Consider the following 14,807-nt stretch of genomic DNA (forward strand, 5'->3'; position numbering starts at 1 on the left):
AGGTGTGGGGAAGGCTTCAGAGCCTCACCCTAATGAACAGGGGAATGCCCAAGATGAGTCTGGCCCAGTGGGAGTCTGTTTCGTGGAGAAAGTGGAGCCATGTCTTCTGGCCGACCAAATTTGTGGTATCGGGTTGGGTGGGGAAGAAGGTGGGTGTTAACTCTGTCAAAGTAGATTTTCTGTGCGTCTTCCGCCCAGAAGGAGTGGGCGCTCAGCTTCATACGCCACAGGACAAGAGCTGTGTCTTGCTTTTCTCTCTGGAGCAGAGCACTGCTGAAAGGAGTGATTTTGGGGGTGGCTTTGAGTGTGAAGATGGATCAACTGAAGTTGAGGATCCCTGGTGTCTGTGATGCATGCCGTTTGGTGAAACGCAGACCTGGTGGTGAGCACGAGACTGAGGAGACCCTGTCTATCCTTTTGAGTTTTGATATTGAGTGTTTGCCTGATAAGGTCATGCTAGGATATATGAGCTATCCTGTGATAGCGTTTGTTCCGAATCCATTTTGATGTTTCAGGTGCCAAGATTATGGTCATGTAGCAGCAGTGTGTAGGTTGAAGATTCCGAGGTGAGACAAAGGAGTGTGTAGTTTGAAGAAAAAGTAGTCAGTTTCAGTTGTGGGGGAGCCAATGTTGCTGGGGATCAGAAATGTCCTGTGCGAGTGAGAGGTTGAGGTTGCCCAGGTTCGAGCAGTGCAGAGTGTCATTTGCTGAGGCGGTGAGGGAAGTAGAGCATGGTAAGCTATAATGAGAGGATACCAGTAAGTAGTAGGCCAGGACTGAGTGACCTGAATAGTTTGTGTTTTACCAAGGTCGGTTTCTTGGCGAAGTAGTGGAATAAGGGGCGTGTTTTGGTGTTATAGTTGCAGGGTTATGGGTGGTGCAATTCCCCCCCCTTTTTTTGTTTTGTGACAATGTGTAATGCACACTCCGGGCTGTGAAGGGCAGCAATACGCCAAAAAGCATCTAGTCTGTCGGAAATTCACACAAAGGAGAAGTGTCCACGTAGTACGCACGACGTGTTGTTGTGCGTGGAATATTACAAGGCAACTTAATGCATTTTGGGAACAAACGTTTATCTTTAAAGCACCTCTGATGCTATAATTAACAATTCGTTGGTTGTATGTGAGATTGAAAGTGCAGTTTATTTATTTTTTTACAAGAAATCAAGAACACGTTCACTTGCTCTAAAAGATGGCTTCGTCTGATGGAAACAAAAACACGGAACCATGGGGCGGTTTTGATGACAACATTATCCAGGTAACTTAACGTTACTATGCTAGCTATAGCTATCCAAGAAAATGCTTAATATGTATCGACTTATTTCATTAGATCACTGTACATCGGAGTGTTGCCAAACGATATTTTACTCTGCAGTACATATCATCCTACTGAAAATGGGCACTTGTCCCAACTGTTGTGGTAGATAACTAGCCCAATAATGCCCTAGCTAAATTAACCTCCTTAGTCCTTCTGTTTAAGGCGAATTGACTCATCTAAACGTGAATAATTCTTAACCCTCCTGTTGTGTTCCGGTCGAATTGGACCGATTTAAATTGTCTCTGAAAAATGTAGTTTTATTATTTGTGTTTACCTTGGCAAGTCAGTTAAGAACAAATTCCTATTTACAATGACGGCCTAGGAACAGTGGGTTAACTACCTTGTTCAGTGGCAGAACGACAGATTTTTACCTGCTAGATCGGGGATTCGATCCAGCAAACTTTAGGTTACTGGCCCAACGCTCTAACCACTAGGCTATCTGCCCATTTAATCTGATTGTCATAAGGTTCCATGACTTTGTCCACATAGGGCATCTGAACACACAAAATACATTTTGATGATTTTCATAAAATTTTGTGTGTCGTATTTAACTTTTGTACACCTGTGGTGTTCCCAGTCAAAAATGACCGGTCATTAGAAATGAATGGTTGAGACTACAATTAGTGTGTAAAATTGAGTTCAGGCACCTGCCCATTCATCAATGGACACACTTCCTCTCCCAGACCCCCACATGCATGTGTGTTTGAGCACACACAACTCACTCCCCTTCTTGTTTTCCATGGCAACACCCACGGGAACCTTTCCCCAATAGAATCTTTCCCCCATGGGAACCACACCTGTTGGCATTCTCACAAACAATCACAACATTGTTTCAATAACATATACAACTTTTCTTGCAGCTCTGGTATATAAAGCTTTTTTGAGGCCTTGCTCACAATTCATTCTGTGGCAGCACAATGACCAAACGATATACTGTATGTGAGGCTCTTGATCATATCTTTGATCATGACGCTGGTGAGGAGGAGAGAGGCCAGGAAACTGACAGTGAAGATGCATTAGAGGAGGAAATGTCAGAAGTTGAAGACAACACAGAATAGGATCCAGACCAAGAGACAACCGATGTGGAACAATCCAGTGATGAGGAAGAGGGCCCTGCTGAGGTTGTTGTTACATTCCGGTCAAAGCATGGGAATTTATCCTGGTCTTCATCCCCATCTGAGAGGAGAGGTCGGCTGTCGGCTGAAAATGTTATCATGATGACCCCAGGGCCAACGAGATACGCCATATCCCGGGTTGATGACATAAAATCCTGCTTCGAACTGTTCCTGACAGAGTCAATCAAAACTATAGTGATAAACATGACCAACTAGGAGGGGAGATGTGTTTATAAAGACAACTGGAAGGAGGTGGAGCGGACAGACGTCCTGCAGACGTGGATCTCCTGATTGTGTACAGATCCAGAAACGAACCTACTGCCAGTTTATGGGATGCAGAGACTGGTCGGGCAATTATTATTATTATTATTATTATTATTATTCGCTTTGACAACCGTGATACAAGACCAGGCCGCTGTCAACAAGACAAGCTGCCAACTATCAGAGGTTTGGCACAAGTGGGTGGAGCGCCTGCCACTCATCTATAACCCAAGTCCAGACATCACAGTGGATGAGTGTCTGGTCGCTTTTAGGGGACGCTGCCCATTCAAACAGTACATGCTAAGGAAACCGTCTAAATATGGAATAAAGATATGGGCAGCATGTGATGCTAGGACAAGTTATGCCTGGAACATGCAGGTTTTACATCGGGAAACCTGCTGACTGTGTTCCCGAAAGGAACCAGGGGAAGCGGGTGGTCCTGGAAATGACTGCAGGTCTCCAGGGGAACAACATAACACGTGACAATTTCTTCACCTCATGCTCTTGGTCAAGAGCTGCTCCCAATAAAAATGACCATGGTGGGGGACGGTCAGAGGGAACAAGCCTCATTTGCCTCTTGCCTCACTCACTACCAAGGACAGGGATCGTTTTTCCCTCTAAGTTTGCCTTCACCGATGCACACACTGCTGTGTCCTACTGCCCAAAGAAAAATAAGAATGTGCTCCTGATGACAACTCTGCGTTGGGATGCCGCTGTGAGTACCAGGGAGGACAGGAAGTACAACGCTGTCCTGGATTACAACAGGAACAAAGGGGGAGTTGACAACCTTGATAAGGTATGTTACTTTTTATCTTATGTACTTTATTTTTCTATTACCAGATTGTTTTATCTGCACCATTAAAACTGAAATGTTGTTTGGTGAAATGCTCATTGAATTTGTGAACAATATGGAGTCAATTCTATTCATTTGAATATGTAAATATGTTTTAGATGTGATCGACTAGAACGACGCTTTGATGCAATTTTTCACATGTTACTATGCAAGACATGAAGTATCACTTGTATGTACTCATTTTATTTACTGATTGTTGTGCATTTGCAGGTTACAGAAGAGACAAAAGGAAAAGGTGCAATCTGTGTGCACCAAGAGATGTCAAAACGAGCGTTATGTGCCATAAATGCAGTGCATATATTTGCAATGCACATGCAGCAACCTCCACGTATTGGCCAACATGTACATGAGAACACACACAATGTAACCACCATTGATTGTTAGTAATACTGTTATTGTTACTGTTCTTTAATGTGTTCAGACATTAATTTTGTAATATGGTAAAGTTTTCATGTCCTTTCTTTACTAATAAAATCTTACCGGTCAGTTTTGACCAGGAACACAACAGATGTTATTTTGTGCCTACTATTTAAACATTTGAAATGGTTTCAAAACAAATGTCCTTGTTAATCTTTGACACAAAGTAGTCTGTGATAAATAGCACAATATGTTTCATCTGAGTCTTTGTTATAGTCAAAATAATCCATACATTATCCTTTTAAAAAAAATAAATGAGTTGTATGAGCTCAGGTCAATGCCTACAGGCCATAAATAGCAAATAGAAGTTCAAAACTTGTAATGTTCACAAGAACTTAAGTTGATAATATGTATTATTATGGATTTATAACCTGCTATAATGGGGCAGTTATTTTAGACAGGGGACACAGAATTAATTAACATGAAACGAACACAACAGGAGGGGTAATTGCGGTACTGTTCTAGAAACAAACAAATTCCTCTCACATCAAAATAATTTCACAAATCAAAAACACACTTAATTTACACTTATCCGGTTTTAACAGTTTCAGCCGACAGTATTTTAGCATCGGTCTTCCATTTAACGTTACAGTGTTCAGAGGCACATGTAGTACTCTGTCTTCTGTCTGTTTTCGTAAAACAAGCACTGAAACATGGAAATATGGCCGTGTGGAAACCCTAACCCTATAAAGGCGTGTAGTAATTTAACCTTTTAAAACATTTTTTTCATGATTTCTTGCTGATATGTTTCCAAAACCGTACCGCAAGCGATGCGTGTTAATGTTTAGCTCAAACGTCCGGGCTCTTAACAAACCTCCTCCGGTCAGAAGATACTACAGTTATCGTCTATGAGGGGGTAGCTAGTTAGCTAACCATAAACTGGAAGGAGCCTTCTTTTTGTTTCTTCCTTATTCCTTTCACGTGGTGACTGACTGTGTCAAAGGAAACATTGACAATTTGCTTGTCAAACATCATTTCACATACATGGATGTACAGTAGTTATATGTAATAAGCTATCTTAACAGGGCACTGGGTCAGCAGTGATTGACATGGAGAACATGGATGACACATCAGGCTCCAGCTTTGAGGACATGGGGGAGATGCACCAGCGCATGAAGGAGGAGGAAGAGGTGGCAGAGGAGGCGGAAGCAACTGAAGAGGAGACTGGAGAGGATGGCGAGTTTCTGGGCATGAAGGGTATCAAGGGCCAGCTGGGGAGACAGGTGGCAGATGAGGTGAGATGAGAATACTTTGTGATGCTTATGATGGGCAACAGCCTGTCACACACACCACATTACATTTGTCATGAACATGGGCTTTGCCATAACCCAATATTATAAGTTACATCTCAGTAGCCTTGTCTGGTTAATGTTGCAGTCCCCTCCCCCCCTCTTAGGTGTGGCAAGCAGGAAAGCGTCAGGCTTCCAAAGCTTTCAACCTATATGCCAACATAGATATTCTCCGGCCGTACTTTGATGTAGAGCCTATGCAAGTTAGGAACAGGTGAGAGTCGGTCACAAATGTACTTGTAAAATAGTCTTGCGGAGTCACATTTTAGAAGATTTCTGACATTTACTCTTTTCTACCCTAGGTTGATTGAATCAATGATACCCATCCGCATGATACATTTTCCACAGGTGAGTGGCATTTTCTTTTCCCATACTATTTTCACTGGCCGAGAGGAGATTTAAATCTAGAGGCTTTCAGCGCTTACCTGGCCAATTAAAAGGAAATATTAAATGTTTTCACTGCTCCTATTTTCCAACTCTAGAAGATTGCTGGGGAACTCTATGGGCCCATGATGCTGGTGTTCACGCTGGTGGCCATCCTCCTGCATGGAATGAAGACATCAGGAACAGTTATTGTAAGAGAGCCCAATTTATACCGGCTTCGTAAATGCATGTTAAATGCATGCAAAACCCTTTTGACATTATGAAACGAAAAGCCATCTGTTCAGCTTTTGCTGCTCAAAAATATAAATTACTTCTCATGTAGCACTCATGTGGTTAAATGCTTATATGCTATGACACTCCAAATTGAGCTCAGGTGCATCCAATTTCCTTTGATCATCATTGAGCCGGCGATACAACTTGATTGGAGGCCACCTGTGGCCAATTCAAATGTTTGGACAGGATTTAGAAAGGAAACACACCTGTCTATATAAGGTCCCACAGTTGACAGTGCACGTCAGAGAAGAAACTAAGTCGAAGGAACTGTCCGTAGATCTCCATCGAATGGTGCCTTCTGAGAATATTCACACTCCTTGACTTAATCCACATTTTGTTGTGTTATAGCCTGAATTTAAAATTGGTTCAATTAAGATTGTGTCACTGACTACACACAATACCCCATGTCATAAAAATAGAATAATGTTTTTAGATATTATTTTTTTTTACAAAGTTATTACAAATGAAAAGCTGAAATGTTTTGAGTGAATAAGTATTCAACCCCTTTGTTATGGCAAGCCTAAATAAGTTAGGGAGTAAAAATGTGCTTAACAAGTGACATAAGTTGCATGGACTCACTATGGGCAATAAAATGATTTGTTAATGACTACCTCATCTCTGTACCCTACACGTAAATTGATCTGTATGATCCCTCAGTCGAGCAGTGTATTTCAAACACAGATTCAACCACAAAGACCAGGGAGGTTTTCCAATGCCTTGCAAAGAAGTGGGGCACCTATTGGTAGATGGTTAAAAATAAAAAAGATGACATTGAATATCCCTTTGAGCATGGTGAAATTATGAATTACACTTTGGATGGTGTAGCAATACACCCAGTCACTCAGTTGCCCGGAGAGGAAGGAAACCTCTCAGGGATTTCACAATGAGGCCAATGTTGACTTTAAAACAGAGTTTAATGACTGATAAAAGAACTGAGGATGGATCAACAGCATTGTAGCTACTCCACAATACCAACCGAATTGACAGAGTGAAAAGAAGGAAGCCTGTACAGAATAAAAATAATTTACAACATGCATCCTGTTTGCAACAAGGCACTAAAGTAATACAGCAAAACATGTGGCAAAGCAATTCAAATTGTGTGTAGATGGGTGAGGAAAAAACATATTTAATGAATTTTGAATAAAGGCTGTAACAACAAAATGTGGAATAAGTCAAGGGGTATGAATACTTTCTGAAGGCACTGTATGATGTCTATCTGACCTTGATTAGGTCTAATACATTGTTCTTCCTCCCTGGACAGAGAGAGGGTACTCTGATGGGCACAGCCATAGGGACATGCTTTGGTTACTGGCTGGGAGTTTCCTCCTTCATATACTTCCTGGCATATCTGTGCAACGCCCAGATCACCATGCTCCAGACGCTGTCTCTGCTGGTGAGTCAACAATGACCATCACTCCCCTCACAGCATCCCTGTGTAATCAGTCTGTTAGAAATGCAGTGTGAAATCTCACTGTCTGTTCTACTATGTGACCCCAACAGGGTTATGGTCTTTTTGGACACTGCGTGGTTCTCTTCGTCACCTACAACGTCCACTTCCACTCCCTGTTCTACATCCTGTGGCTGGTCGTAGGAGGGCTCTCCACACTGCGGATGGTAAATAAGCAGGTTAATTACTAAAAGTCCCATGAGCCCCTTGACACTTAGACACTTGCTGACGTTCACACTGGGAATGTTTGAGTGGTCAGGCTAAAGCAACCAACTAGACAAAAGTCTAGGAGCGATGTCGGGGGAGGTGCAACCGCGACAGCTGAAAGACGGACACTATTGTGGTTTTCCAACAGCAAGGCTCAGATCAACATGGCAGTGTTGCCATTGGTTAGAAAGGTTTTTCTTTATAATGTTGAAATAAACATGTCTCCAACCCCCATATTACACCTACAAACTGAAATCATGTGTGCACGTTATACAATCAATTAGTGGGAGAGAGCCTCAAATAACACATTCAGAAAGTATTTATACCCCTTGACTTATTCCAAATTTTGTTTTGTTACAGCCTGAATTCAAAATGAATTAAATATATTTTTGTCTCACCCATCTACTACAGTCGTTGCCAAAAGTTTTGAGAATGACACAAATATACATTTCCACAAAGTTTGCTGCTTCAGTGTCTTTAGATATTTTTGTCAGATGTTACTATGGAATACTGAAGTATAATTACAAGCATTTCATAAGTGTCAAAGGCTTTTAATGACAATTACATGAAGTTGATGCAAAGAGTCAATATTTGCAGTGTTGACCCTTCTTTTTCAAGACCTGTGCAATCCGCCCTGGCATGCTGTCAATTAACTTCTGGGCCACATCCTGACTGATGGCAGCCCATTCTTGCATAATCAATGCTTGGAGTTTGTCAGAATTTGTGGGGTTTTGTTTGTCCACCCGCCTCTTGAGGATTGACCACAAGTTCTCAATGGGATTAAGGTCTGGGGAGTTTCCTGGCTATGGACCCAAAATATCGATGTTTTGTTCCCCGAGCCAGTTAGTTATCACTTTTGCCTTATGGCAAGGTCCTCCATCATGCTGGAAATAGCATTTTTCGTCACCAAACTGTTCCTGGATGGTTGGGAGAAGTTGCTCTCGGAGGATGTGTTGGTACCATTCTTTATTCATGGCTGTGTTCTTAGGCAAAATTGTGAGTGAGCCCACTCCCTTGGCTGAGAAGCAACCCCACACATGAATGGTCTCAGGATGCTTAACTGTTGGCATGACACAGGACTGATGGTAGCGCTCACTTTGTCTTCTCTGGACAAGCTTTTTTCCGGATGCCCCAAACAATCGGAAAGGGGATTCATCAGAGAAAATGACTTTACCCCAGTCCTCAGCAGTCCAATCCCTGTACCTTTTGCAGAATATCAGTCTGTCCCTGATGTTTTTTCTGGAGAGAAGTGGCTTCTTTGCTGCCCTTCTTGACACCAAAAGTCTTCACCTCACTGTGCGTACAGATGCACTCACACCTGCCTGCTGCCATTCCTGAGCAAGCTCTGTACTGGTGATGCCCCGATGCCGCAACTGAATCAACTTTAGGAGACGGTCCTAGCATTCACACCCATGAGTCAATACCTAGAAGCACCTTTGGCAGCGATTACAGCTGTGAGTCTCAGGGTAAGTCTCTAAGTTCTTTCCACACCTGGATTGTGCAACATTTGTCCATTATTATTTTCAAAATGATTCAAGCTCTGTCAAATTTGTTGTTGATCATGACTAGACAACCATTTTCTGGTCTTGCCATAGATTTTTAAGTAGATTTAAGGCAAAACGGTGACTCGGCCACTCAGGAACATTCACCTCCTTGGTAAGCAACTCCAGTGTATATTTGGCCTTGTGTTTTAGGTTATTGTCCTGCTGAAAGGTGAATTCATCTCTCAGTGTCTGGTGGAAATTAGACTGAACCAGGCTTTCCATTATTTTGTTTTATCTTTAACTCCCCAGTCCTTAACAATTACAATCATACCCATAACATGATGCAGCCACAACTATGCTAGAAAATATGGAGAGTGGTACTCGGTAATGTGTTGTATTGGATTTGCCCCTTACATAACACTTTTTACTCAGGACAAAAAGTTAATTGTTTGCCACATTCTTTTGAGTATTACTTTAGTGCCTTGATGCAAACAGGTTCTGTACATGTTTCCTTCTTTTCACTCTGCCTATTAGGTTAGTATTGTGGAGTACCTACAATGTTTTTGATTCATCCTCAGTTTTCTCCTATCACAGCCATTAAACTTTGTAATGGTTTTAAAGTCACCATTGGTCACATGGTGAAATCCTTGAGCGGTTTCCTTCCTCTTCGGCAACTGAGTTAGGAAGGACGCCATTATTTTTGTAGTGACTGGGTGTATTGATACACCATCCGAAGTGTAATTAATAACTTCACCATGCTTAAAGGTATATTCAGTGTCTGCTTTTTTTTTTTACCCATCTACCAATAGGTGCCCTTCTTTGCAAGGCATTGGAAAACCCCCCTGGTCTTTGTGTTTGAATCTGTGTTTGAAATTCAATGCTCGACTGAGGGACCTTACAGATAATTGTATGTGTAGGGTACAGAGCTGAGGTAGACTTTCAAAAATCGTGTTAAACACGATGTGTCCATGCAACTTATTATGTGACTTGTTAAGCACGTTATTGACTGAAGACATTTCAGCTTTTCATTTTTATTAATTTGGAAACGTTTTGAAAAAGATAATTCCACTTTGACATTATGGGGTATTATTTGGAGGCCAGTGAAAAAAAAAATCTAAATTTTATATTCAGGCTGTAACACAACAAAATGAGTCAAGAGGTGTGAATATTTTCTGAAGGCACTGTATAACCACTGTATAGGCTTACATGAATCGTGGCAAAGTTGGTTCCTTTTTCAGTCATGTCTTTGGTCAAGTTTGCATGGGTCAAACAAAAACACCGTAATGACTGGTTGACAATAGAGCCTTCTACAATGCAGGTGATGGCTGCAGGAGGAAGTTGGCGAAGAGCAACTGCAGAAACTTGCAGTAGACTGCAGTCAACTTCATGACCTTTGATCACGTGATTTTTGTACATTTCATGCAGTCGACATATAGGTGCAAGTCGGGACAATTTTTATCCCCATAATGCAACAAACGTTGCAAAAACTGTATCCGCTTGAACGTGCCCACTATGTCAGTGATAGTCAGTCTGTCCCACTTGCTCACATTATCCCTCGCTCTCGTTCTCTCTCAGGTGGCTGCTCTCATCTCACGGACCGTGGGCCAGACCCCACGCCTCATCCTCTGTGGAACACTGGGCGCTCTGCATATGCTCTTTCTGCTCTACCTGCACTTCGCTTATCACAAGATTGTTGAAGGTAAGATTCCTCACTAAGCAAACCAGAGCCCGTATTCATAAAGCATCTCAGAGTAGGGGTGCTGATCTGAGATCATTTTTTGACTTTGTAAATCATAATGAATAAAGAGTGGACATGATCCTAGATCAGCGCTCCTACTTTGAGACTCTTAATGGATTCAGGCGTAGAGGTGTCACTTCCCTACACACAATACCCCATAATGACAAAGTGGATGTTTTTTCTTTTTGTTGTTTCTTTTACAAATTCATTAAAAATGAAAAGCTGAAATGTTTTGAGTCAAGTATTCAACCCCTTTGTTAAGGCAAGCCAAAATAAGTTTAGGAGTAAAAATGTGCTTAATAAGTTGCATGGACTCACTCTGTGTGCAATAATAAATAGTGTTTAAGATTTTTTTTTTTTATGACTACCTCATCTCTGTAGCCCACACATACAATTATCGATAATGTCCCTCAGTCGAGCAGTGAATTTCAAAACCAGATTCAACCACAAAGACCAGGGAGGTTTTCCAATGCCTTGCAAAGAAGGGCACCTATTGGTAGGTAGGTAAAAATTTAAAAAATCATACAATGAATATCCCTTTGAGCATGGTGAAGTTACTAATTACACTTTGGATGGTGACTTAAAAGCACAGTTTAATGGCTGTTATAAGAGAGATTTGAGGATGGATCAACAATATTGTAGTTACTCTACAATACTAACTTAATTGACAGAGTGAAAAGAAGGAAGCCTGTACAGAATACAAATATTCCAAAACATGCATCCGGTTTGCAACAAGGCACTAAAGTAATACTGCAAAAAATGTGGCAAAGAAAGTCTGTTTGGGGAAAATCCAATACAACACGTTACTGAGTACCACGCTCCATAGCATAGTGGTGGCTGCATCATGTTATTGGTATGCTTGTAATTGTTAAGGACTGGGGAGTTTTTCAGGATAAAAAAAGAAATGGAATGACCAAATCTACACTGGAGTTGCTTACCAAGAAGACAGAGAATGTTCCTGAGTGGCCGAGTTACAGTTTTGACAGAGATTGAATCATCTTTTTTATAATAATGGGCAAATGTTGCACAATCCAGGTGTGGAAAGCTCTTAGAGACTTACCCAGAAAGACTCACAGATGTAATCGCTGCAAAGTATTGACTCAGGGGTGTGAATACTTATGTCAATGAGATAAAAAAAAAAAAATGCAAACATTTCTAAAAACATTTTCACTTTGTCAGAATGGGGTAATGTGTGCAGATGGGTGTGATTTTTTTGAGTAAGTGATGGGGTGTGAATACTTTTTGAAGGCACTGTACTACCCAAATTGTGTGCAATTAGGACACTTTAGTTTTGTTGTTTTGCATATTGTATGTGACCCAGGATCGAGCGATCTCTCGCTATATATGTAATATACAGTACCAGTCAAAAGTTTGGACACACCTACTCATTCAAGGGTTTTTCTTTATTTTTACTATTTTCTACATTGTAGAATAATAGTGAAGACATTACAACTATGAAATAACACATGAAATCATGTAGTAACCAAAAAGTGTTAAACAAATCCAAATATATTTTATATTTGAGATTCTTCAAACTAGCCACCCTTTTCCTTGATGACAGCTTTGCACACACTTGGCATTCTCTCAGCCATCTTCATGAGGTAGTCACCTGGAATACATTTCAATTAAATTAAAAGTTCATTTGTGAAATTTATTTTCTTCTTAATGCATTTGAGACAGTTGTGTTGTGACAAGGTAGGGTTTGTATACAGAAGATGGCCCTAAAAGACTCAAGTCCATATTATGGCAAGAACAGCTCAAATAAGCAAAGAGAAATGACAGTTACTACATTATTCCATATGTGTTATTTCATAGTTTTGATGTCTTCACTATTATTCGACAAAGTAGAAAATAGTAAAAATAAAGAAAAACCCTTGAATGAGTAAGTGTTTCCAAACGTTTGACTGTATATATATATATATATATATATAGAGAGAGAGAGAGAGAGAGAGAGAGAGAGAGAGAGAGAGAGAGAGAGACTAATATAATGAGGTCATCTACAAAAGTATTTCATTGCAGTGGACTTACGTCCTTCAGAGTAACGAAAGCCAATAACGTGAACTCAGGTAATTGAGTTGACTCCATTGGTCCAATTTTAAACACATTTTAATTGCTTCTATTCAAAGACCCTCCAAGGTATATTCTTAAACTGGGTCTTGAATTTCTGTATGATTAAAGAAATAAGAATCTGACATTTTGTTTAAAAAAAAATGTTGTCTGAAGGTATCCTGGACACATTGGAAGGCCCTAACATGCCCCCTATCCAGAGAGTGGCTAGAGATTTGCCTGTGGTGGCCACCGCTGCTGTGAATGCTGTGAATGCCACAGTGAAGACCCTTGGTGTTATACTACAGTCACAGTGACGGTGTGTCCAACATCGAAGATGATACCACAGGCTCCTGAGCCTGAATTCCACAGTGGTGGTGTTGTGTAGGTAATACAGACTGAAGTGAAGGTCAAAGACCTTTATGGTGGCTGGTTATAGTTGACATGTGACCTTCATCATTAAACATGAACATTGTCTCAGTAAACACATCACCATCAGTTCACAGCAACTCTTACAACGTTCCTTCTCCATGGGAAATGACATGCTTACCCTGGTTGTTTTATATTGTACCTAATCAAAAGAACTAAATGATGGAGTGAGATGTCATGTTGGTGCTGTAACTCCTTTCAAATGATAGCAAATTGCCTCAACCTTTTCATAGGGGTCTTGTATTTGTTAAAGCAGCATGAGTGCAGTAAGATTCCCAGCTGTTTGCATTTGTACTCATGTTAAGACTAATTCATCTCCAACTGGACACTTTCTCACCTCTTGTAGGCTTTTTACACGGGTTATGGTGATAACATCAGTCGATGTTTTAACGTTCTAGACGTTCAATAGGAGGAAGGTTCTAAAGCAGTGTGCGGTGCCTTCTATTGTTTTTCGAAGGAATTATTATCGCGTATGATATGGGGTAAATCAGAGTTTAATCTCTTGTTTTACACAATGCACATCCATTGTCTGTAATTTTAATAACCTAACCCGAAAAAAATTAAGAGAAATGCAGTTGACATGTCATATGAGATATGTAATAGTGTGTTATCTTATGAATATTGTTCCTTCTAAGCAGCTTTTGTTTCATCCAGTCATTTGTTTTGTGCATTATTTGTACTTCCTAACAACATTGTTTTGGGGTGAGATGCAAGGTGACCTCTTTTTTTATTTTACATGTGAAAATGTATTTATAGAGTTATTGTACAGAAAGATACAATGGAAATAAACTTTATCGACCTAAGACATGTCTTTTAACACTGACCCTGGGAAAAGAAACAGCCAGGTCACCCGTGATGCAAGTCGATATTTGATGTCCGGCCATGTCTGAGGACGTCGGGAGATGAGGAAACCGGCCACTAGGGGTAACAGTGAGAGCTGTTACCTTAAAGTATGTTTCGGTATGGTGGATGGATAGTTTCAAGTTTTAATAGTATAATGGTTACTATAGAGTAGGCAATATGTCTCTCCTGGGAGAGCCACGTAGATAGTGGCTGATCAGCTGTGGAGAATTTTGTATGAAGAACTGATTTCTTGGAGAGATTGTTACCTGTATAGACAAGCACAGGTCAAATCTCAGGTTCACCATGGAGATGAGCAAGAGAAGAATGCAACAGAGTGCAAACTGCAGTGGCTATCAAACACCAATGTGGACTGGCCAGTATTTGTTCCAGTCAGTAGAGAAATAGCCTTCTTCAAGAAGATTACAGTTCAGCCTGATATCCAACCCTCTCCATTATCCAGCTGACCCTAAAGCAGTTCTTCAGGGACACGTGGCATCTTTCAGTCATGAAGTTCTCACTCACAGCTCTACATGAGAGCATGGTGGATGGCAAAATCGTGGCCTTCATGAAGAATGATTTAGATGCTTATCAGAAGAGCAGGTTCTTCTGATGGCCAAACGTTTTAGATGCCTAACAAGGAGTGCTGGCACAGTGCCTGGAGCAAGGAGGAGAGCAGAAGTGTGAGTGTGGGGACAATGTCCTGC

General features: G+C 41.0%; 1 protein-coding gene across 1 annotated transcript; it reads left to right on the top strand.

Annotated features, from left to right (window-relative positions):
* Positions 1–965: 965 nt before the first annotated feature.
* On the top strand, positions 966–14,063 carry LOC106605823 (protein YIPF3). Its single transcript, XM_014201789.2, has 9 exons — positions 966–1,257; positions 4,989–5,198; positions 5,360–5,466; positions 5,555–5,600; positions 5,735–5,827; positions 7,171–7,302; positions 7,410–7,523; positions 10,623–10,746; positions 13,009–14,063. The coding sequence occupies exons 1-9, from the start codon at positions 1,192–1,194 to the stop codon at positions 13,146–13,148; spliced, it is 1,032 nt and encodes a 343-aa protein (XP_014057264.1). The 5' UTR covers positions 966–1,191; the 3' UTR covers positions 13,149–14,063.
* Positions 14,064–14,807: the final 744 nt, after the last annotated feature.

This window comes from Salmo salar, chromosome ssa01, assembly GCF_905237065.1.
Source record: "Salmo salar chromosome ssa01, Ssal_v3.1, whole genome shotgun sequence".
Taxonomy (NCBI): domain Eukaryota; kingdom Metazoa; phylum Chordata; class Actinopteri; order Salmoniformes; family Salmonidae; genus Salmo; species Salmo salar.

What these genes read in the sequence shown, in the direction of transcription:
- LOC106605823 (XM_014201789.2), top strand. Translation starts at nt 1,192, where the DNA reads ATGGCTTCGTCTGATGGAAACAAAAACACGGAACCATGGGGCGGTTTT. An exon ending in CCTATGCAAGTTAGGAACAG is followed by an intron (nt 5,467 to 5,554) that starts GTGAGAGTCGGT and finishes TTTCTACCCTAG; the next exon opens with GTTGATTGAATCAATGATAC. An exon ending in AGACATCAGGAACAGTTATT is followed by an intron (nt 5,828 to 7,170) that starts GTAAGAGAGCCC and finishes CTCCCTGGACAG; the next exon opens with AGAGAGGGTACTCTGATGGG.